A 24,902-nucleotide genomic window follows, 5' to 3' on the forward strand; every position below is an offset into this window, starting at 1 on the left:
AAAAACTAACCATTTCAGCTTCTTTCTCCTTTTATCATAATGAAAATGCATTATTTCTAATTTCAAATATACAGATTTCTGATTAAGCATGTAACATATCACTTTTATATTATATTCCTCTCAATTCTTTCTGTTAGATCTGTTACTTTGGGAAAAAAAGAAAAGTATATTTCATCCTACCAAATTTAAATATATCAAAACTGAAAAATCATAAAGGATATGCTGCTATATGATCTATGCAAAAAAATCTCTGCAGAGTTCCACTCAGTAGCCACACATGCAAAGAGAAAGCTTTAACCTAACATCAAAAGACTGGAACATGAATGAATATGCTTTGAGTTAAAAGAAAACATTTACCGTCTACATATTAATTTTTAAATGATTCCCTGTTTTAATCTATTTTTTCCCATATTTGCCAACCACAGATTGGCCCCTGTCACTGTGAGCAAGAAGTCTTGCATGGTTAATACAATCAGAGAACACTGAACTCTAAAATGCAAAGACTAAAGACATGACAAATAAATACTGGCACTATTTTATGAAAGAATAGTCACATTATGGACTTTAACAGACTATTAAAAAATTACTGTATCCGGATCGTTAGCAGTCACATATTAACTGAGCAAATGAGAACGCGTCTGACCTCAAGTTCAGTGTGAGAAATCCAGCACATGAAGATGTAGGAGTTCCTTTTCCATAAGGAGAGTGGGGCACCCAAAGGAAACACAAAGGAAAGATATAATATCTGCTAAGGTAAGAGACTGTTCTAGGAAGGGTTCTTCTCAATCTACAAGTTGGATAAAAAAGCAGTATTTTTTAAAAATTTCTAATTTGTATGAATACTTTGTAAAATGCAACAAAAGAGGAAAAAGTAAAAGCTAAGAAATCAAAATCAGACACAAAAGTTCATGCTCATCCCTTTGGATGCTACAGCATATGAAGTTGTTATACAGGATTCTAATCATCCTTGATTTCTGCATTTACCTGGATGTAGACAAATAGTTCACAGTCACTGACCACACTCTGATTATCACTCCTGTCTTAAATTACTAGGAAATAATCTGACTGAAAGTGGCGTAGAGCCATACACGTCCCAACGTCCCAAGTACTATTATTTCTTACCTGGGCCACAATTGACTTCTAGTGGGCTTCCCACAATTCCCACTCCCAGGGTCACACAGCAGCCAGAGCAGGTCTGTCCCCACTTAAAGTCCTCTTTGTTCTTAGACTAAATCTATAATATGCTCATGGCCTACAAGGTCCTACAAGAACTGGCCCTGCCTATTCGCCCAGCATCATCCATTCTCTCTTTTGTCACTGTGTTGCAAATACACACAGGACTTTGCTCAGAAAAGTCCTAAACTCCCTCCATGGCCAGGGTCTTCCCACATGTTGATCTCTCTTCAGAGAATCCTGTGCTACCACCCGTTCACCCTATTAATTAATAATAGCTGCAAATATATCAACATTCATCCCATAGAGTAGTGGAGTCAATGCCTCCTACCCTCACATTTGGGTGGCTCTGTGACTATTGTGACTATTAGCATATGGTAGCAGCAATGCTGTGCCAATTTCTGAACGCAGGCCTTAAAAAACTGGCAGCTTCCACTTTCTGTCTCTTGAAAACTGACTCTGGAATCTTGAGTGACCATATAAGTCCAGTTACCCTGAAAGTGTCCTGCTAGAGAGGTCACCCGTAGGTTCTCCAGTTGACAGTCCAGCCACCAGGCACCCACTGTTCACATAGACCAGCCTACCCACCAGCTAAACACCCACAGTGTCCTCAGTCCATGCCACAAGCCCAAATTTCTGAGTGAAAAATAAAACTGTGAGATATAATACAGTGGTTGTTGTTTTAAGTAACTAAATGTGAACGGCAGAATAATGGTGTGGCCAAAGATACCCACATTCCAATCCCAAAGGGACTCTGCAGATGTGATTACATTAAAGACCATTAGATGGTGAGATTATCCTGGATTATCCCAGTTGGTGCCCAGTAATCGCAAAGGACCTTATAAGAGGGAAGCAGAAGGATCAGAGTCACAGAGAGATCTTTGAAGATGCTATGCTGCTAACTGTGAAGATGAAGGACAAGACCATGAATCGAGCTGGAAAAAGCAAGAAATGGATTTTCCCCTAGAGCCTCGGGAAGAAAGAACCCTGCCAACACCTTGATTTTTGTCCTCTGAGACTCACGTAGGGCTTCTGATCATCAGGATTGTAAGATAATAAATTTGTGTCATATTAAGCCATGAAGTTAGTGTTAATTTGTTATAGTATCAACAGCAAATGAATGCACTAAGTTTCAGGGTAATTTGCTATACCGTAATACATAACCAGGACACGTCTCTCCCTCGAATCACACCTTCCCACACACCTGTGTTCACACAAATGCTTACCTGACTAATTCCAAGTCATCATTCAGATCTCAGCTTTAAAGTTTTACCTTCTAGGCATATACTGAAGAATGTATTCTTAGCATGTAATTTATTTTTGAGATTATGTAATATCTGTGTCCTCATAGGACAAAAAGTTCTCAAAGGTCCGATCTGTGTCTATTGGGCACCTCAAGGACTCCCCACTCATCAAGCACAATACTTTCAGTCAATATTTGATGAGTGAGGATATAACTGAGTAAAATGAATCAGAATATATGGAGTGTACTGGAACCTTTGTTTGTAAATGTATATAAAGGAGAAAAATTATGTTGGAAAAAGAAAAGTCTTAAAGCTAATTATAAAAAAAATATATGAAAACAAGTGACCACTGCATAGATGGTGCTGAATATATATTTGAGTATCAGGGGTGAAAAATGAAAAATAGGAAGATTGATCTTTGTCCAAAAATCTTAAACAATAGTACAAAAAATCAAATAATTGAATTTTTGATCATATTGCATTCAATAAAATTCTAAAACAACTGGTCAAAGGGACATTTTCAGCCCTTAAAAAAGAACTAATTTGTATTTTCTATAAACTACCTCTTCAACAAGGAAAATTGGACAATACTGAAAAACAAAAATAATTTAAAAATCTACAATTCTATCACTCAGTTATAACCATTGAAATATCTCTCCTCAGTCTTGTCCTTTTCCAATATAAGCCTATGCACAATTGAGATCATCTAGGAAATGCTGCCTCATAATGTACATTTTTCATATTTTCTCACATCATTAAACACTGTTCACTAACGTATTTTCAATAGCTAAATAGGGCTTTGACATACAGATGTCTCAATATAATATTTTATCAACGTTTTTATGTTATAAAAATTAAGAAGCATATATTTATAAATAATATTCAGATTTTTAAGGTGATTTCCTAGTATGAATTCCTCAGTTAAAGCGTGTACACATTTTTAAAGGTTCTCGATTCACGCGTCCACATTTCCTGGTTGTGAGGAATAAAAAAAGAAGTTTGAGAAATAAAATATATTATTTGAAGATTAACAGCATACACTGACACATCAAAAGATCGGGGAGTCTAACAATAAAAAAGAAACCTGTGTTGAACTTTGCTTGATGGAAAGACAAAGATTTTTGACAATAGAAAGATCTGCTACCCCCTGGGCACGCACGTGCTGGAGGTCTCCTTCAGCTTAAAGGCAATTTCTGGTTTTAAGCTTTGAAAGGTTCTTCAGCTCACGTATATTAAAAAAAATTCATCTATATTTAATTTGAACACTTAAATCTTTCATCCATCAAGAATTTATTTTGGTATCAGGAACACATTAGGTCCCTCATGTTCCTTTTTAAATGAGAAGCTGAGTTTCCCGTTAGCATTAGGATGTATTGACAAGGCTTATCTCCCTTATCCATTTATAATGCCATCTTTATCAGACCCCAAATTCCCATATATGACTAAGTCTACCTTGAGCTCTCTGATTCATTACACTGAGCTCTACCATGCCGTATTTCTTAAATGTTTATAAATGTAGAATATATTTTCATGACACTAAGAAAATATTGCTCTCATTACTCATTTCCAAAATTTTCCTGGATATCCTCATATGTACATGTATTCAATCAAAAAAAGAGTTCCACATACCTGAGTAATTCAACATATATCATGTCATACGTAAGTAATTAAATTGAATTCAATGTCTATATACGGTAGTTCCTTATGTAGATGTTGGATTTATTCTTCCAGGTAAAAAAAGTACAAATTGGTCCAGTTTCAAAATTAAAATCTTTTGGGGTTTCCATGGGAATTTTGCTGAATTCATTTAGGGGAGACTTTTCCATACAAAGTCTTCCTGTCCCAGAACAAGATAGGATATGAAACTTATAGAAAGTGGCTGTGAATATGATGATGAAACTAAGCCAGCTAATAGACACAAGGACTCACACTCTACATAATTTTTTAATTTAATCCTCATAGCCAACACATGAAGTAGATGCTATTATTCCTAGTTTACAGAAGAGAAAATTAAGGCTAAGGAATTTCTGTCCCACATAAATGGGAGTCAAACAAAAAAAAATCACAAAATTTTCATTTCACAGCTTTTTTTTTCTCTCTCTCATTCAGATTAAATGAAGAGTTGAGCCTTCTGCTTCATTTTCCAAATGCATCCCTTAACCAGAACTTAGCTCTCTGTAAACCTCTGAGATTAGATGAATTCATCTCCCAATCTCTACCCTAAATAAACAGTGCCAATCCAGCTGAACAAAACATATGAACTTTACAGTTTTCCCAGTTTCTATAAAATAGTATATAGCCTGCAAAAGATAATCTGAGGTCAAGGTTGGTTCTAGGATAACTCTTTACAAAAAACACTAGTATTATTTTCTACTTTAGGAATGTTTTTTCTAACGTTTTCTTCATAACAAATCAGTGAATCCCCCCAAAAAACCCTAAACACATTTATTAACTAGCCAGTTCAGCCATATTTTGTGCCAGTAAAATGAAATTTACTTCTCCAATTTCATCAGTTAAAGAACAGCAGGCTCTAATTTGGTACTTTAATAAGACTCAGTAAATGAAAAATTGCAACGATTCAATGTATTGAGATTAAAAGAGATTAAAAGGAGATTCAATAAAATTAAAAAGGTGAAGGGGAAAGAATATTTTTGTCCTTCCTTTAAAATTGAGGTAGAGAGGCTGCATAGCTCTAGAATTCTAAATTTCTAAGTTTATCTTATTGGTGGTCTAAATGTTAAAACATTTTCTGGAAGAAACTGGTTATTTATAGAGCTCGTATTCATAGACAACAAACCTTCTTTTGGTTTAGAAACTTTAAAACAAATGAAAACAGACACTAGAAACAACCCCTGTTCCATCTTCCTTCCAACATATCTATTCTACTTAAAGAAGCTGTATGTTCATTTAACACAAAAGGCAACTAAATGCAAACCAATGGAAATATTCCCATGATGTACCTCAAGTTTCCTTAAGTAAAAGCATTACTCTGTTTTCTGAAAAATAACTATACCTCTCACATAGCACTTTGGTTTTGTATAGATTTTGAGGTCACACTATGACTACAGCTAGAACACTTATTCAAGAGGGCTACTCCTTAAAATCTTGAGTAAGACCCACTCATTCATTCAATAAACATTTATTAAATGTTTACTGTATATCAAATACTGTGGAGGCCACTGGATATCCAAAGCTGGATAAAACACAGTTCCTTCCTCAAAGAAGTTCAAGCAATTGCAGGAATGACACCATGGAGGTATCGGCTGAAAGCAAAGGCAAAACTCTTACACAGTGGATATCTTGATGGAGCTGTAGCTTATTACATGTCACTGTTCTGTATCATGCATGTCTGGATACGTTTGCAGATCTGATTGGGAAGGCCCCATGCAGGTTACAGCTTTTGTTGCTGAGCAGCAAAAAATCTTAGTGGCAAATGAAACTTCATACTATAGGAATATAAGTGAAGTGCAAGAAATTATAATACACAATATTATAAATTGATAAAATCAATGTGTCCTGGTACCTTAAGAATACATTTTCCTACTTCTTTAACCTTACTAAAAGTGAGCCAACAACAGCAGGAATCCTTTTCTTGATTCCAATATTTATGTCTTGAATATATTTCTCCACTAAGAGGACCCAGACTCTTTGGGCATGAGTGATTCTGTCTTGGGCAAGGGAAAAAAAAATAGGGTGGATCTGGAACATTCTTTTGTGGTCAGAAAGCAAGGATTGTTTTACAGCATGAACGACAATGCTGAAAGGACAGAGGCGATGTTTAAAGGTTTTCCACAGAAATTGTGAAAACTCAAGCATCGAAAGGAGAATAATAATTACTAATAATTGAAACAAGGTGTAATTAGACTCAAAACACAAAAGTTAATACAAATTACATAAATTAATATAAGCTATATAAAATACTGTAATACACAATAGAATATAAGCATAATAGAATGCTTAAATTTGTGCTAATTGTAATAGTAAGGGAGTATTGATTGATGGAGTCTTCAGAAGTTGGCTTTCATTGTTCTAAGTCGGGTGACAAAAAATGACAAGTCTCAAAAGCCAGCCCTTCATTGATTTCCACAGGAAATCCACTCCCATGAAGCACCTTGTGAGTTTAGTAATGATGGACTGAAGATTTTGGGGGACACAGGGAGGTGTCACCTTTGGGAACCCATTTCCCCCAGGGTGTTGGAATATCTCCCCAATTCCACCATCCCTTCTTCCCACCCATTTCCTCCTTCGCTCTCCTGGATACCACCTGTGTGTTCTTACCTTGCAGCTCAGAATTTCTCTATTGTGGAGAGAAATCTGGTTTTCTAAAGCCCACACCTGAAAATTCAAATACATGCAAAAATTTGGAAGAAAAAAGGCCCTTCCCTGTACCAGGTGGCCCACCTCACCTTGGAAGGCAGTGGCAATTATCAACAGTAGAAAGCCTCCCAGTAATATTTATAATTATTAACTGTGTTACTATCTAATTCCCACAGACTGCACTCCTTGTAACAATTCTCCAATCATCTCTGAATGCATATAAATAATGTCTAAATAAGTTGTGCATTGTTCCCTTTCATAATGTGGATTTTCTGTTATGTGAGTACAATGAACGTACAGGAATACCTTTCATAACTAAAGTGCTTCGCTCTCGTTATTTGTTAATCAGCCCAACAGCCTTGGGAAGTGAGGACTTCCTGAGGAAGTTTATCCTCAGGAAGTTATTTCCTACTTGAAGAGGAAGTAAACAGACATGTTAACCTGATTTTTAAGGTCAGACTGTGTCCATGACTGTAAAGGTCAAACATTTCCAAAATCAGGATATTTATCCTAAAATGCTGCCAGCCACCTCCTCCGTATTCCTTTTTTCCCTTATATAAGCTCAGAAGTTGGCCCATTAGTGTAAATCCTTCCAAATGACCCAGACAAAGGTGTCATAGAGTGACAGCCTGTATGTCATTGACATCTCCAATGATGTGTGATCCATTGAAACCTAGTACAAAGAATGTGCAGCCACTTCTAACTAAGTGTTTTAGTGAAAACTGGATGTTCGAAGCACTTGTGAACGAACCTGTTCAAAGTTGCCAGCCAGGGATCTGTACGGAAGCCTCTATTTTCTCCATGTGAACCTTTCCACACTCTTCACAACCTTACATACCATGCGATCTCTTCCTCTCCACCCTTGCACCATCTCCCCACGCAGCAGAAAACCCAGCCTCAGGCCGCCATGTTGCCTACCCCAACTCCTCCACTCCATGCTCAGCTGTCTTCCTCCCCAACAATGGCACGTCTTCAGGCCACTTGTTGGGGCACAATCCTACCTCACCCCGAACTGCTCTACCACCCAGCAATTGCTAAGGTTCTGGAAGCAGTGAATCTTGCCATAAACTCCTTAGGGAACCAAAGAGCTAACAGCAATATTATGAAGGACGCTTGTTTAAGGCAATAGGGAATGCTGGGGACTCAGAAGCTGCGGGGAGATGCTCACCTAAATCTGTTAAATTAAATCGAAAATCAGTTTTGAAAATTCTTCAGGGAGAACAAAACACATTTGAGGGTAGGGATCATTCTCTGTGTTTCCAGTTTATGATTGACATACATTTTGTTCCCCTAGAAATGCATGTAAAATGTATTTGAACCTAGATTAAATTTTTTAATAAATTCCCACTTAATTAAATTACTGAAATTACTGATATTTTAGGAATAATCTAAGTCTTCATACAAATATACTTAGTTGTACTTAGATGAACCAGATGTCTATAGCTGGAATATATCAATTATCTAATGAGTGCTTTTTTGGTTTTTTGTTTGTTTGTTCTTTTAAAGATTTTATTGGGGAATTGGGGGAGGGGAACAGCGCTGGGGAATCAGGGGAAGGGGAACAGACAGGTTGCTGTCATTTTTGTTCTTCAGTCTAGTTGTGGAGGATGTTGCTTCACTGGCCCATGTTGGTATTATCATTGCGCTCTTCCCAGGTGAGGCAGATCAGTCGCCGGCTTCTGGACGGCCGCTCACTGCGGCTGCTGGCCGCTCACTGCGGCTGCTGGCTGCTCACTGCGGCTGCTGGCTACACACCGTACCCCATGGCAACCCACTGCCACAGGGGTTGCAGCCTACACCGTCGCCGGCGACTCACGGCAGCCCAGCTCCAGGTCGAGCTGCTGTTCACCATCTTAGCTGTGGAGGGCAGTGTCACTGGCCCTCATGTGGGATCCGAACCAGGGCCCTGCTGCACAGAGCTGGTGTCCCAAGCCAGCTCTTAACCAACACGCCACTTGGCCGGCCCTTGAGTGCTTTTTTGGAAATGGCAAAAATGTAGGTGAAAGACATAAACAGAATAATTTTAGCCATGGGATTAGAATACTAAAGATCTAAATTTTTTCCCTCCCACCTCTATACAAAGACACTGAGAGACTCTGAATGTTTCAAGTATTACTTTAAGGTGTCTTTAAACACACACACACACACACACACACCCCTAATTTCCTTCTGAGACTATTAAATAACATTTTTGTCATTCTGGATGATCCATTATGGGAGATATTTCCCTCAAGAAAGTAAACTTAGTTCTTGAGTCTGAGACGGCATTTAGGATTTCATTGCCCATTTCTAGTCATACCTAACAATTTTGTGGCTACCCAGTTGATGAGCTTTCCACTGCTTCAGCTAATCAGCAGATGCAAATTTGACTTTATTAAACTGGGTACACTGAATCTATAACATGCTCAAATCGCCAGATGTAATTGGTACAGTTTTGCAAAAGTGACCTAACATAATTTGGCAGCAGCTTAAACAATAAAAGAAACTTGGTCACGAAGCCACGACTTGCTAATTTAATTACCAAAACAGATTAAGTTTCAACAGCGAAAGCTTTGCGAAGTTTTCCTAAAGGATCCTGAAATGTTCAGAGATAGTTAAGTTTAAATTTTAATTTTTACAGGCAAAACAAATCTTTATAATGATCAGTCACCACCCTCCTCATGCACAGAGTAGAAGCTCCTAACACCACATTCCTGGTCTCACAATCATTCCTTCCCCATAAGGACCACCACCCAACTTTCCAATGTGAATAGATGCTGTTTCATAACTATTTTAAAAGGGATTTATTTGGTGTTATCTTTTTCCAGTTCTCTACTTTTTAGTCTTCCTCATATGTTATGTTTACACTCTATTTTCTCTTGTGCCATAGATTCAGTTTCATTAGATTGTGATAGACTGCATCAAGGTACATGCTCTGAGATTGATGCCTTCCACTTGTGTATATTTCAAATTAAAGACGAATCTTATGGCTCAGTTTTAAAGGGAAAACAAGCAATGTGACCATTCAGCAGTCTTATATTACATACAAGGTTGGACAATTAAGTTCACCAACTTGTTGCAACAATGTTGCTAACCTTTTTTGATATCAGAGGGATTATTCAATTTGAATTTGTATCCACTGGACAAACAGTTAACCAAGTTTATTATTTGGAAGTGCTGAAAAGGTTGCATGAAAAAGATGAAACTGACCTGAACATTTTGCCAACCATTCATGGCTCTTGCCTCATGACAATGCACCAGTTCACACAGCACTGTCTGTGAGGGAGTTTTTAGCCAGTAAACAAATAACTGTATTGGAATACCCTCCTTACTCACCTGATCTGGACCCCAATGACTTCTTTCTTTACCTGAAGATAAAGGAAATATTGAAAGGAGAGCATTTTGATGACATTCAGGACATCAAGGGTAATATGTATAACCACAGCTCTGATGGCCACTCCAGAAAGAGTTCCAAAATTGCTTTGAAGGGTGGACTAGGCGCTGGCATCAGTGCATAACTTCCCAAGGGGAGTACTGTGAAGGTGACGGTGGTGATATTGAGCAATGAGGTATGTAGCACTTTTTCTAGGATGAGTTCGTGAACTTAATTGTCCGACCCCATATACTAGACCTTATATCATAATTAATTTAAATGTTCATTTCAGACCCTAAGTCTGTCTGGTGCAGTATGTTAAGAGCACAGTTATGTTAACCTGAAAACCAGCCCTTTAACAGTTCAGTATAAAAGCAGCTTGGAATAACTGACTTTTGCTTTCTATAGCTAAGGGTTTAAAGTCAATTTCTAGACTATACATGGACCACAAAAATGTTTCCTTGTATCATATCAGCAGACTAGACACAATTATGAGTTGGCTTTTGAAAAGATATTTATCATACTTTCAAAATATACTTTGATGCAAAATTATAAAAATGATTAGTATGAAATTCTTGGTAGATTTGCATGAGTTACGAGGCAAGCATTAAGAATTCATCGTAGTGGGAAATCAGGGTTCATAGCCTATCTTTGCCACAGACTAATTTTACAGGACTTTGGGACACACTGATTTTTTCTGATTCTCCCTGTTTTCAGCTTCCAAATGGAAACTTTTGTATCTATTTCTGAAGAGAAGTGTGACAATGAAACAAATTTGAATGTAATAATGCTCTTGAAAGCACTAATAAGAAAGAGCCTGAAATAATAAGTGTTCCCAAAAAATGTTTGTTGAATTTGTTGGATAGTCAAACAGGTTTTTGGGAAACAGCATCCACCTAGGGTTAAAAACATCATCTTTTCCTTCCTTAGTGGTTCACGTGAATTTTGTTTGAGATGTACACTCAAGAAGTAGAAAGAAGATAATGTAAGGAAGACAAAGAGAATACACACAAAGCCAGATGCTTGAGCATTTTCAAAATAACTATTTAGAATTGGTCTAATTTGGGGACTGAAAATATGAGGACTCATGACTATAAATGTGATTTTAGGTTCCATGGAAAGAATATAACCCCAGTCGTTTTTGTTTTTGTTTTTTCCATAAATCAACTCATTTCACATGGCTGAAATGAAACATTTTAAAATGAACTTCTCTAGGGAGCTAATTTAATGGGAACTTTCACAAAGCAGTATTAAGCAAATCTATTGAAAGACTATTTTGAAATCAAGAGTTAAATTAAAAGTAGTGTTTCCATCTCCAGGTAAGATGCTAATCTACTCAAGTAGGTTACGATCCTTTTACTATCTGAAGTAGGTCCTCTTCTCTCAGAACTATAGATCTATTTGGGCTCCACAACCCTTCTCAAACTCTTCTAAACCAGCCTGACCCAGCTGGGCAACCAGCTCAAAATAGGCAGCTAGAAATCAGGTGGACAAAAGAGAATTAAATAGCATCATGCTCAGAAAGGAACAACTACTTAAAAATGTTACGCTTTTCCTAATTTGACCATCTCTTACCAAAACAATAATGTGTCAAACTCCTGCTTGACATTTTTTTTAGGTATATATCCTTGAGCCAATCTCTCTGCTTCTCTGCACCACAGGTATTCCTTTGTAAAATGAGTGTATTGGATCAGAAAATTGCCAAAGCCTTTCATAGCTCTAAAACCCCCGTGATTTTATGGTTGTCTGGCTTGATAACCAATACTTATAAAGAGCTATCACACCTATAAACTGTCTTGTCAGTGAGTTCAATATCCGAACTTGAATATGGCTAAAGAACAGTTGGATGAAGCTAATTCTTCATCAGCAAATTACCTTGGCTTTGGAACTAACTGTTTCACCTTCCCCCAGCTGCAGAGGAGACTGAGTTATTGAGATGCTCCCCTTAAAGCCACATCCACATACCCTCTTCCCCCCATTTTGTGAAAGAAGCCCAGGCTCGGTTCACTATTATTGGGTTGTCGGTAAAGTCATGATGCATTTTTGCAATGAAAAACATAGAAAAATACATCATGACTTTTCCAACAACCCAATATTTCTAAGATGCATCTACATGATCTAACCCAACCCAACTGTTCCTGCTCCAGATTGGCTGCTATGTACTCTATGCCAACCATGGGCTGGACGTGACTTCCACAGGTGAAGGTCAAAGCCCATTCCTTCCACTACAAGAGAGAATACCATGTGGATGGAAAAGACTGAAAAAAAAGTGGAAGAGAAAGAACAGTAACACAACTGGAAAGAATTATGCTGTGGCTTACCATGTTGGAATGTAGATTTTGTTAAAAAAATGGAAAGCTTCCAACTTTCTACACTTGAACCCAAACCCCCTACAGTGTCAGGAAATCAGAAACTTAAACTGTCACAAGAAATATAACAGGCTTTAAAGAAAGCCTATACCACCTATCAGGGAGAGAGCACTGTGGGATGCCAATTCCTTAAGGGGGGGGGGAGGGGACGTGGCTTTCGCATCACAAAATAAAGAGACAGCGAGCTTTTGTGTGAAACTTGGAACCAGAACCCTACTAACAGGTTAAAATGACATCCTCTCTTGCATTAAAACTATATTGTATCACCATCAGTACCCATCATGCCTAGGGAACAGCCTTATGACCCCAAGTGAATTAGTTGGAACATTAGAGAACAGTGGCACACGTCCTTAGCAAAGAAACAGGCTTGCTCAAGTGAATAAATGTGATGCCTCAACCATTGTGGTTGGGTGCTAGAATACTTAAAATGTGAGCTGTGGTTAGATGCTATCCAGGAAAAGCTACAAAACAAAACAAACAAAAAAAGTTTGGAAAACTTGTGTATTCATAATCTCTCATGTCTTCAGAATTTCATGGGAGAATGTGTGCTATGGATGAGTCAACTCTGACCAGGTACCATGCTCGGGGCTACGAACACTAGTCTAGAGACTCGTTATGATGGATCTCAGACCAGTTCTGGCCCCAAAGTCAGAGCATCTCAGAGATTTCAGCCAGCAGCCCTGCTACTTTGCATTGGCCAAGACTCCCCTCTTAACAGGTCTTCGGACCACTGTTCATGACCTTGTCCCAAAGTTGGGAGGCTGCATTTGCAAAGGACGGTTCCTAATGCTAGTCTGAAGTCTATAAGTCTGAAGGTCACACAGAATCAGCAGCTCCCCCAAAGCTCCTTTTCATGTATATGATTCAATGATTTTTTTTTAATAAAGTTACAGAGTTGATAAACAATCACCACGGCCCAATTTTAGGACATGTCATCTCCCAAGTAAGATCCCTCATGTCTGTTACAGTTTATCTCCATTCCCACCAGCAGCCCAGATTAAGTAGAAAAGATTTAATACTAATTTAGCCTAGTTGCTAAAAATTCTGTGTCATATGAACATCACATTTTCCCATTTTTCTCTCCTGATTTTAACCCCAGAATGATAGAAAATGCATTGCAACAAAACTATACGAAACATTGGGTGGGCCTTCACCAAAAAAATGTTGCTAAGGAAAAAGCAAAATAACAAAGTTTAATCCCTATAGAATTTTTTTTGAAGAATAAAAAGCAAGACATTTTAAAATGTGTGACACCCACACTCTGTTCCCCCAACTCTTGCAACAGAGAGCACATATTTTTGTATATTCTATTTTTAAAAAGGAGAAAAACATATTAAGAGAACTTAAATCCAGAGAGGGAAACACAGAGGGATTATTTAACATTTTTTTTAAAGATTTTTATTGGGGAATTGAGGGGATGGGAACAGTGCTGGGGAATTGGGGGAAGGGGAACAGACAAGTTGCTGTCCTTTTGTTCTTCAGTCTAGTTGTGGAGGACGTTGCTTCACTGGCCCAAGTTGGCACCATCATTATGCTCTTCCCAGGAGAGGCAGATCAGTTGCCGGCTTCTGGATGGCCGCTCACTGTGGCTGCTGACCGCTCATGCTGACTGCTGGCTACACACGGTAGCCCATGGCAACCCACTGCCACAGGGGCTGCAGCCTACGCCGTCGCCGGCGACTCATGGCAACCAGCTCCAGGTCGAGCTGTTTGTTCAGCATCTTAGCTGTGGAGGGCAGTGTCACTGGCCCTCATATGTGGGATCTGAACCGGGGCCCTCTGGCATCCCAAGCCAGCTCTTAACCATCGCGCCACTCGGCCGGCCCTATTTAACATATTTTTAACTTTCTATTTTCACAAGCACTCAAATTATACAAATAACTATAAAACAGTGACTGTAAAATAATGATGAAAAGAAGTGATAATCTTATAAAACATAGATTTCTGAGTAGAGAGGATCATAAATAAATTAAATTGATTTCCACTCTGGCTTCTAAGAATGAAAGCCTCAAAAACTAACGTCTAGAATCAATTTACCAGATTTGCACATTACCTTAGCTGAATTTCAAGAATGATCTAATGCCCATATTGGAATTAACCAGCAGAAAATTAAAACTGGGTTGCTACCTGGTACTTCACTGCATTGAGAACCCCAATCTGCTAGCCTTAAAATGTTGGTAAAACAATGCTAAGGCATTAAACACATGGGACTATAATCCAGTTACAAAAGCTATTTATATATCAGGCTGGGGATAATTAACCCAAAGACAGTAATTTTGTGCTACTTGAAACACATCAAGTCAAAGAATACTTGAAGAGAAGACATATACAGGAGAGGGAAACCATCATCATTATGCATAAACTGTGACCAGGTCAAGAGCGATCACACAGCTGAGATGGCTGATGTCAGCCCGTGAGCATGCTTCCCAGTATTATAAGCAGCAGAAACTCAGTCTCCCAAACAAAGACTGCAAATGTCCGTCCACGACACCCTGTGCACTTGCGGAAAGTAGGTTCTGTACAATGTCATGGAAATCAGCTGACACCTCCCGAAGAGTCTTTCATTATAAATGGCATCAATTGCTGTCTTACACTGGACCTTATCTGACAATTAGTTTGGAAAGAACTCTTCTTCAGAAAGGAAGTCATTTAACTGTGTTGAACATTAAAAGAGCTGATTCCATAATTAGGTCAACTTTCCACTGAATAACTACCACAGAAACAATTATTTCCACACTCGAACAAGCAATCAATAACTCAAAAGCTGCTCAACTATTGGGAAGCAGTTGAATTCCAATACGTACCACGACATACTCAGGTCCTTCATCAGGAATATCAATGCAACCAATCTCTGTCCTGATAGGCAGACTTTTAAATTACTCTTTAAATTGTCAAACACACCTCTTTTCCTACTCCCAACTATCAGTGATTAGTTCAAGATCTACAAATCACATGACTAGGAACTTCCCATTGTCACAATCTTGGATGCCAGCGTGCCTATTTCGAAAGTTCTTGTACAACTTTCAACGTCAACACAAGGATTTTATAATCATAACATTTTCCCATACTGAAAAACAAGATATATAATATCATAAAGGCTCCCCCAAACTCAGCTTATTATATTTTCACAAAATACAGCATTTGCCTGAGAAATCAAGACACTTAAATCCCATTGAAACAATGCTAGTGGACAGTGACAGCAGCACAACAAGAAAGAAACTTAGGAAAACCTTTGCCTTCTCATGTTTAAGCATCTCATATGCTCCCACTCAGTAGAATACAGAACTCAGACTCACACACTCTATTTGTCTTCCAAAAATAGCCAGCCCTGTGAAGAGAGGGCAAGAGACAATGAACCCCAGATGCCTACCTTCGCTGGTAGCCACATTCTTCTGGGCTTGGGTCGGCGTGTGATCTGTGCTTGAACTCACGTCGGATGAGATGCTTGAGCTGCCTTTGCCTAAACAGAAACGGACAGCTTTTGAGTTTGTAATTTCAGAGCTAGACCATGCTTTTCACTCTGTCCCATACCAAGCTGCATCACTTGTTTCCAAGAAAGAAGTCACAATACCAAGAAAAGAGTTTATTAGGTTTCTTGTCTTATGCATTAAATATCTTTTGGGAAATACCTGACCTATGTCATAGCAGAACTAAAGCCCTGTTATAATATCACTTGACTATAAACACAGACAAGATTATAAAACATAGACACGATAACATAATCTAATTTTGGCATAATTCATGTGAATAAGAAAATACATCTGCAAAACATATCTACTTTATTAATTTTTTTTATTTGCAACTGTAAAGTATATTTTTTCCACTAACAGACAAATGCAAATCTAAGAACAAGGCATTATCGGAAGGATAAGAGCTGCCGACTCCAAAGAGCTGTGTCGCCTTAAAAAACACATTCTGTTTTAATAGGTTCTTCTTATAAAAAAAATAACAACAGCAACAACAACAATGAAGCCTGCTTCATTTCTCATATGCAGTAGTTCTCAACTGGGGGTGCTTCTCTACCCAAGGGGAAATCTGGAAATGTCTGGTATCATTGTAGTTGTCACAGTTGGGGAAGGGGTGCTCCTGGCATCTAGTGGGTAGAGGCGACGGATGCTGCTAAACATCCTACAACGCACAGGACAGGGCCCCCACAAAAAAGAATTATCCAACCCAAAACTTCAATGGCACAGAGCTTGAGAATCCCTAGTCTAAAGAATCTTACCTTGGCTGACCGCTCAGTTTCTACTCTTCTAACTTTTAATATGAACATATACACTTATATTGCTAAACGTTCTCTAAACTTCACATGGAAGTTTACAAATATAAACCCACCCACTGCCTCGTGAGGGAAGTGCTGGTGACTGTGGTGGGCAGGATTCTAAGATAACTCCCATGGTACCTGCTACAGACTAAATGTTTGTGTCTCCCAAATTCATATCTTAAACTCTAATCACCAATGTGACAGAATTTGTAGGCAATTAGCCTTGGGGAGGTGATTAGATCAGGACTGTGGAGCTCTCATGAATAGGACCAGTGTCCTCATAGGAGAGACTCCAGAGGGTTCCCTTCCCCTCCCACCAGGTGAGGACACAGAGAAATGATGCCCATTGATGAACAAGGAAGTGGCTCTCACTGGGCACCTTGATCTCAAACTTTTCAGCCTCTAGAAATGTAAGAATTAAAACCTTCTGTTGTTATAAACCACATAGTTGATGGTATTTTATTGTAGCAGCCTAAGCCAGCTAAACAGGCTAAGCCAGCACCCCTGCCCTTGGTAATCTTCCTCTCTTGAACATAGGCAAAACTTGCCACTAAGCCATAGAATATGGCAATGGTGAGAGGATTTTGCGGATGTTATTAAATTCCCTAATGAGTTGCATTTAATCAACAGGGAGCTTATCCTGGGTGGGCCTGACTTAAATATTAATAGGTAAGTCCTTCACAAGAGTCTACGGAGAGACTTCCTGTTGGTCTCGAAGAAGAATCACTTGTGAGTTCTACAGCTGAAAGCCATGGGTTCTGCCAACACTCACGTGAGCATGGAAAAGGACTCGAACCCCAGGTGAGAGCCAAGCCCCGGCCACGCCTTGATTGCAGCTTGGTGAGACCCCAAATAAAAGACCAGCTTAGGATACTGACCCAAGGAAAATGAGATAATACATGTATCCTGTGTTAAGTTGCTGCTAAGTTTGTGGTCATTTGTTAGGCAGCAGCAGAAAATGAATATAGACTAACCAGTTGTATAACAAATGAATTCCTTCTGTTCCACAAGTTATGATCGAAACTCTCACATGCAGCTGAGAAGCCCTTTTCCAACAGTCTTCGCTACACAGTGGTACATACCCCAGTTAGGTGGCATGAGCTTACAGTCCAAAAACAGTATTAAAGCATGAGTGGGCTTCGACTCAAAGAGCTTCAGGGATTTGTTGGCTAATGTTGAGAGTAATGCAACAATCCAAGTTGCAATCCAGGTGATATCACCTGGGCAGGGAAGTTCCCTGTGATTTATGACTCTGGAACAAATCTGTTATTCTCACCATCTCTGCCCATTCACATCCTCCTCCCTCGCAGCTAGCCACCGCAGTGCAGTAGCTCTCCGTTAGTCTGTGTCTGGCCTGCCCTTGTGGCCTGGCAGCGGTCGCCATTTATCTGCAATGGTTCACCTTTGGAGGGAGCTTGACACAGTTCACTGAGCACCCGGTTAGAAGAATGGCACACTGATCTCGGACCTCAGTCTGCTGCTCCCCTACTTTTTGACCTTGAATATTCACTTCTCCTCCAGGAAGCTCAGTGTCTGCTAGGGAAGATGGGTAGACTAAGCGATTTCTAGCAGCTCAAATAGTTTATGGTTCTAGGAGTCAATTACAGTCCTCTTCAAACCTGCAAACATTTCTCTAAATACAGAAAAAAGCATTATTGTGCACCACAAATACACAGACTTAAATTATTTTTAGTGTATTGTTACTTAGCAATGCACAAATGGAAACCTAGAAATAAGCTGCATGTGCTTTAGTTTGGATTCAACAATAAGACCAAAACAAAATAGCCAATTAAACACAAAAACAATAAAACCCATAAAATTCAAATTAACAGCATTAACATAATGTGGCAGATGACATTATGTTGCCAACATTAAATTGCCTTTCAAAACGTAAATATAGCAGTAATGGCTGCTAAAGCCAGTGTTCTCTGGGTTCTGGAATTGCCACACTCCCCCAGGCTGTGTGAGGACCCAGCCTGCCCACCACATTAGTTAGAACTGGGGGAGCCCTTCCTGCTACCACACGATGCCACATCGTTTGACCTTCACTTGGTCTGACTGTGTCATTCACATTTTTTTAAAAGAAATTTTATTGGGGAACAGTGTGTTTTTCCAGGACCCATCAGTTCCAAGTCAAGTAGTTGTCTTCAATCTAGTTGTGGAGGGCACAGCTGCTTGGCCCATGTGGGAATCGAACTGGCAACCTTGGTGCAATGAGCCTGCGCTCTAACCACCTGAGCTGACCAGCCGCCCTAAGTCATTCACATTTTTTCTTCACTCTTTTATTCCTTATTGACCCATAGCAGAGCTCCTTCCTTGAAAGATAGTTGCCACATGGGCAACAAAACCTTGTGGCAGGATTCTGTTCTAAAGAGAAACCAGTAGACAATTATTTTTATTTTAAGATTATCATCAAAAGGAACGCACAAAATAAAACAACAAATTTCAGAGGAACTTCTGACAGGTCTGAGAACGTGAAAAACGCTGGTCTGTGAGGAAAGGAAAGAAGATTGGGGAAACAGAGAACATTATCAATGATATTTGCAGCAATAGCTAACACGGAGTATATGTATGCTGTGTTGTGTACTCCAGTAAGTGCCTTTGATGCTTCATCATATTTTCACTAGGTCCTACAGCTGTGTTTTTTAATCATTTTTCATTATTGCCTTCTCCCCAAGGAAACTTCTTGGACTTTTTTCTGTAATCACTCCCCAAGTGAAATTGTAATACCACAGATATACTGTACATCTGTTATGTGCTATACGTATATCTCTGCTTTTACATAAAAAGCAAAAGTTTTCACCACCACCCCCAATTTTTGTCCCTTTGAGGGCACCATTGTCCCCATGGAGAACAAATGTCCTTTGATGAGAACATCAATTTTAAATGCCTGGGTATTTAATGAATTAAGTAATTATGAAAAGCGAGATACCAGAGAGCTAAAGCCAGTCCATTAGTTACGTTCTATAAAGGCACGCAAGCGCTGAACTAACACTACTGAATCACTACTCAAAGGGGAAACACAATATGAGGACTCTGTGACTCTCTGGTCACATTTCATGACTCTCCTTCGGCTTCCAGTTGTCAAAACCAGAAAGCTGCCACATGACAATGCTCTTACAAAACAAGCTACTGGATTGTCGGAAAAGTCGTGACGTATTGTTTCTATGTTTTTCACTGCAAAAATGCATCATGACTTTTCCGACAACCCAATATTGTATTAGGAAGACACTGCCTACAGTTCTCATCTTCAAACAGTGTGTGATTAAATAACTGGGTACTATATCCTGACCATGTTGACACATAAAACCGTCCATCACAGTGTCAGGGCCACATGAGTTTAAATTCCACATCTACCACCTCTAAGCAACGTGCTCAGGAGAAAATCTTTCAAACTTTCTAAACTCCATTGTCTTGACCCATAAAATAGGGATAAAAACAAACAACAAACAACTACGTATTTCCTCTACTAACAATGAGGGAATTGTACCCCCCTTTCAGGGACTGGTGGGGGTTGCTGTGGGTAATACGAGTAAGTGATCTATGGCTTGTAAAGCATATTAAGTTGTCATGTGCAGGGCCAGCGACAGCCCACCCTGGAATTATATTAAAGTTCAATTTGCATCAGGAGACAAGAAATGAAAACTAATTGTTGCTTTACTATCATATGCACATATAGTAGTAAATAAATATTACGTATGCATATATAAATTAACTTATAAATACATTATATATCCAGCAGAAATCTGTCAGGTATAACAAGGTTGACAATTCTGCTCTCTGCTTTACCTACATGGAAGCTTATTTATTGGCCATTAGGGGTTATTAGCATCTCAGAATTGTTCCTGTTGGATTTGGTAAAGTAAAACTTTGCACTTCATTAATTTCCTCCCAAGTGGGTTAAAATGCCCAAAGGAGGGCAATTGAACAAACAAGTAGGTATCAAATACAAATAAACATCAAAGCAAGTGAGGACTAACTCACACACTGAGGTTGGTGAATATTACCTATAACAAGTTAACATAACTCTGAATTATAGTCGAGAAATTAATGGTAGATCAATCACTTAGGTCCCTCGGAACACATCCTGCAGGCTTTCTGGTAAGAGTGTGCCACTTTTTCCTAATGTTTGAAGAGAAAGAGAAGTTCGTTACACGGGGATCCTATTAAAGAGGGATATAAAGTCTCCTTTCGTTAAAAAAAAATCTCATCTGTAAAATAGCAAAACTAAGTTTCGTCTCTCCTCTCACTCCCAGTGCCCAGGCTGATTCTGCAAATGCAGATATTTTTAAAAAGACAGTCAGACATTCCATTGTGATTGATTGATAGCATGAGGAATGAAAGAGTGGAACAGAAAAGATCAATCAATACAGGACAAAGAAATGAATCAATGGGTAGTTTGATTTCTAACATTCTTAAGAGTCCAAGGAACCACTTGCAAAATTGAGTTCCTATATCAATTCCAGATTATGCGTGTGGAATCCATGCCTATGGATGTCAGCCGCAGACTTCTGATATGAAACCCACAAACAAGCATGTGGACCCACGTGAGGGGCTTAACCCCTCATTTCCTGTGTCTCTCAGTTACCTTGCTTTCAAGCTGCTGTTGGCGCACCATGATTTAATATTAAATTAAAGTTTGATTTAATATCAAATGTCCGTATTAATGGAAAGAGAATTTTTTTCAATATCTCAGAGTTAGATGAAAGGCTTGGTGGGTCATATTTGTGTGTTGAATCCACTGGTATTTTCCTGATTGTTATGAGATAATTTATCTTCTCTGATCCAGAGTTTAAGTATCTATATCAATACGTACAGAATAATAATATTAGTTATTGCAAAGAATGATCTGGCTTAATCCCTGGCCTGGGTGCATATTAGTTTTGGGGAAAAAAAGACTGAACACATATGGTAAAAGCGTATTCGCTCTTTCAGGCCAACAGAGAGACATTGAGCAGATGAGTCCCCAAGCCAGAGACCTCGCAGCAGAGTGAAATCAGGAAGACATGAACCCCCGAGCAGCCTCTGCCTTACTCCAGTGTGAGAAAAACTAGGAGATGAGGTCCTTTGCTTTTGCCTCTCCTATTCTCTGTTCTCTCCTGGTGACGACTGGAAGTGTGGGCTCCGGAGGACAAGAGGAAGAGAAGAAATGAAACAGAAAAAACGGTCAGAGTGCTTTGTGGTGGTGGTTTTCTTTCAAACCATTTAATGTCCTAACTGGAACTTTCTTTACTCCAGTTTCCCAAAGTACCTAACAAGCGAGCTCAGAGTCACTAAATGGGATACACACATCTGTAATTGGTGGGGGCAGTTGGGGCAGAGCTAGGGCACAAGGTACCCCCTTCCCCTAAGAGGCTGCCATTCTAAGGGGTTTATGTTCAGCCTGAGAAAAGCCAACGTCACCTTTTAGCATTTGCCTCATTGCTGAGAGATGCAGTCACTGCTCAAACACAAGAACTGTGGAGGGTGCTAGCATTTTTTTCATTATTTTAGAAATATACACGATATAAAATTTGCCATTTTAACTGTTTTTAAATATTTAATTTAGTGGCATTAATTACGTTCACTATGTTGTGCACCCATCACTATTATTTCCAAAACTTTTCCATTACTTGACACAGGAATCCTGTACCCATTTAACTCCCTTTCCTCCCTCCCCCAGCCCCTGGTAAACTCTAATCTGCTTTCTGTCTCTTATTCTAGACATTTCATATTAAGTGGAATCATACACTAGTTGTCCTTTTGTGTCTGGCTTTCTTCACATAGCGTAATGTTTTCAGGGTTTGTCCAGGTTTTAGCATGTATCGGTGCCTCATTCCTTTGGATGGCTGAATAATATTCCCTGGTGTGTACAGACCACGTTTTGTTTATTCATTCATCTAGTGATGGGCACTTGGGGTGTTTCTACCTTTTTTGCTATATTGTGAATGACACTGCAGTGACATGGTGGCTTTGACCGCTCATGGTAGTTAACTTTCAAACTTCCAGTGCTTGTTGTTTCCAGCAGAAATCGGATCCTGGGAGCTGTGGCCGAAGCAGATAAACAAAGTACACAGCGTTCTTCCAGGAGAGAAAAGGGCACAACCTCACTGCTGACTCAGCAACTCCGTGAGAGCCATTTACAACCCTGCTGCACCCCTGGGGTGGGCGGAGTGCTAGGGGGTAAAGGAATGGGATTTTCAAGAAATGATTCCTCAGGGTATCGTATTACCTCCAGACCGGGCTGGGTGGCTGGTGCAAGGACAGCAATGAATCTAGAAGAGCAAACTAGCACCTGTGTCACATGCTAACGGAGCAGACACAGGGTCCTGGGATCCAAACACACACCTGCTGCTAAGCTCTGCTGTTCAGAGACCTGCAGGGCTTGGACTGGAGCAGGGCAGCCAGGGGGCTTGGGGCTTCCCTGGAGTTCGTACATCTGCCCTCTGCCTGTTATTTACCAGCTGTGCCAGCAGGAGTTGCCACCACTCCCCAGATTCAGTTTCCTTATCTGCAAGCTGAACTAGGCTATCCCAAGGGTCCTTCCATGTCCAATGCTCTGTAACTCAGCCCTCTTCAATAAATGCACAGAAGGTAGCAGGATGTTTGTGGAAAGCATAAGGTGCCGCACTGGAGCGTACAGAGCCTGACATCGGACTGCTTGGACCTCATCTTGGCTTGGTCACCAACTAGCTGGTGAAGCTTGGGGGTTTCCTTACTTTCTGAGAACCTCAGCTTCTCCATCTGCAAAATGGGGTGTTATTAAATATTAACTCATGGAACAGCTATTAGGGTAAAATGCGGTTAGTAAGTCAATTGCTTATAATAGCATATACATACAATAGACACTTAATAGATGTTAGGTATTATTAATAATCCTCCCTATGAATATTCCTAATCAATAATTCAATTTAATTCAACAACTACATGCTAAACCTACTGCATGCAAAGGATTATGGTGAGCACTAGAAAAGACAAGACAGTCTATATTGGGTGGAGATAAACCACAGACATAAGAATAGAACTGAACATATTATAAATGCATTACGGCAAAGTTGTTGAATAGGATCATTGACTGATATTCCCAAATACTATTTTATTGCTGTTTAGTGTGACTGATTTTTTTTTATAATGCTGTGAAAAATATGTAGGTCGACTGCAAGCAATCGTGTCTGTCTTCACCACTGGATCCTCAACTCCATGAGGGTAGGCTCTGTACCTGCTTTGTTCGCGGCTCTACGCCCCAAAGCAAGCACTGCGCTTGGCATATTATGGGCACTCAGTACATATATGTGAATGAGTTGGCATAAGAGGGACTAAGAGAATAAACTGGAAATCTCTTCCTAATGGAATAGCCTTGTTCCCATGTTTCCTAATGAGCACTACCCCTTCCTTACAGGCACAACTCAAATCTAACGTATATTGCTGTGTGTAATGCATACTTTTTATCCAAATTTGTGAGGGGGAAAATAAGGATGCATTATTATACATGGGTAGTACTAATTCTGTATCTATATAAATGCTTTTAATTCTTATATTTATGCTTAGGAGTTAAAAGTGTAACCCTAGAAATCAATAACGATATCTGTATGCAAAATAATACCCTGGAATACAATATTTGGTTTTGTTGACCTTATGATGCACTTGCAACGATAAAGAGTTCTTGACTTTTTATGATGCGTAAATACTGTAGCTATGTTACTGGTACATAAAATTTCTTGTACCTTGTATCTGTTCTTGTGTTTTATAATTACTTGTTACATAAAATTTCTTATACCATAATATGTTAAAAAATAAATGCTAAAATTCCTTTATAATACAAAAAAAAGTACCTAATGTAAACAAACATAAATTTGAATTAAAACAAAAGATTTTTCCCTGAAAGTTTGGGCGAAACCATGAGTGCACATTATACACGGCAAAATATGCTATGTTACCCCAAAAGAGAGTCTATTTCCATATAAAGTGGCAATATGTTGAGTATGCAAAACAGAATTGACAAAATTCATAGAGATTCCCAGTGGTGACACAGGACTCTGTATTAGTTTCCTAGGGCCACTGTAAACTGTAACAAATAACCACAAAGTGAGTGGTTTAAAATAACAAGAGTTTATTGTCTCAGTAAACTTCTTGGAAGCTAGAATCTGAAGTGAAGGTGCCCTATGCCACTCTCCCAGCTTCTAGAGTTGGCCAGCAACCCTTGG

General features: G+C 39.2%; 1 protein-coding gene across 1 annotated transcript in view; it reads right to left on the minus strand.

Moving 5' to 3' along the window:
* Nucleotides 1-24,902, minus strand: part of FBXL7 (F-box and leucine rich repeat protein 7) — a 362,973-nt gene that overhangs the window by 243,397 nt on the left and 94,674 nt on the right. The window contains exon 2 of the mRNA XM_019646216.1: nucleotides 15,826-15,915. Coding sequence (XP_019501761.1) covers nucleotides 15,826-15,915 — 90 coding nt within the window. The remainder of the gene's footprint in view (nucleotides 1-15,825; nucleotides 15,916-24,902) is intronic.

The sequence above is a fragment of the Hipposideros armiger genome, unplaced genomic scaffold (genome assembly GCF_001890085.2).
Source record: "Hipposideros armiger isolate ML-2016 unplaced genomic scaffold, ASM189008v1 scaffold_98, whole genome shotgun sequence".
Taxonomy (NCBI): Eukaryota; Metazoa; Chordata; class Mammalia; order Chiroptera; family Hipposideridae; genus Hipposideros; species Hipposideros armiger.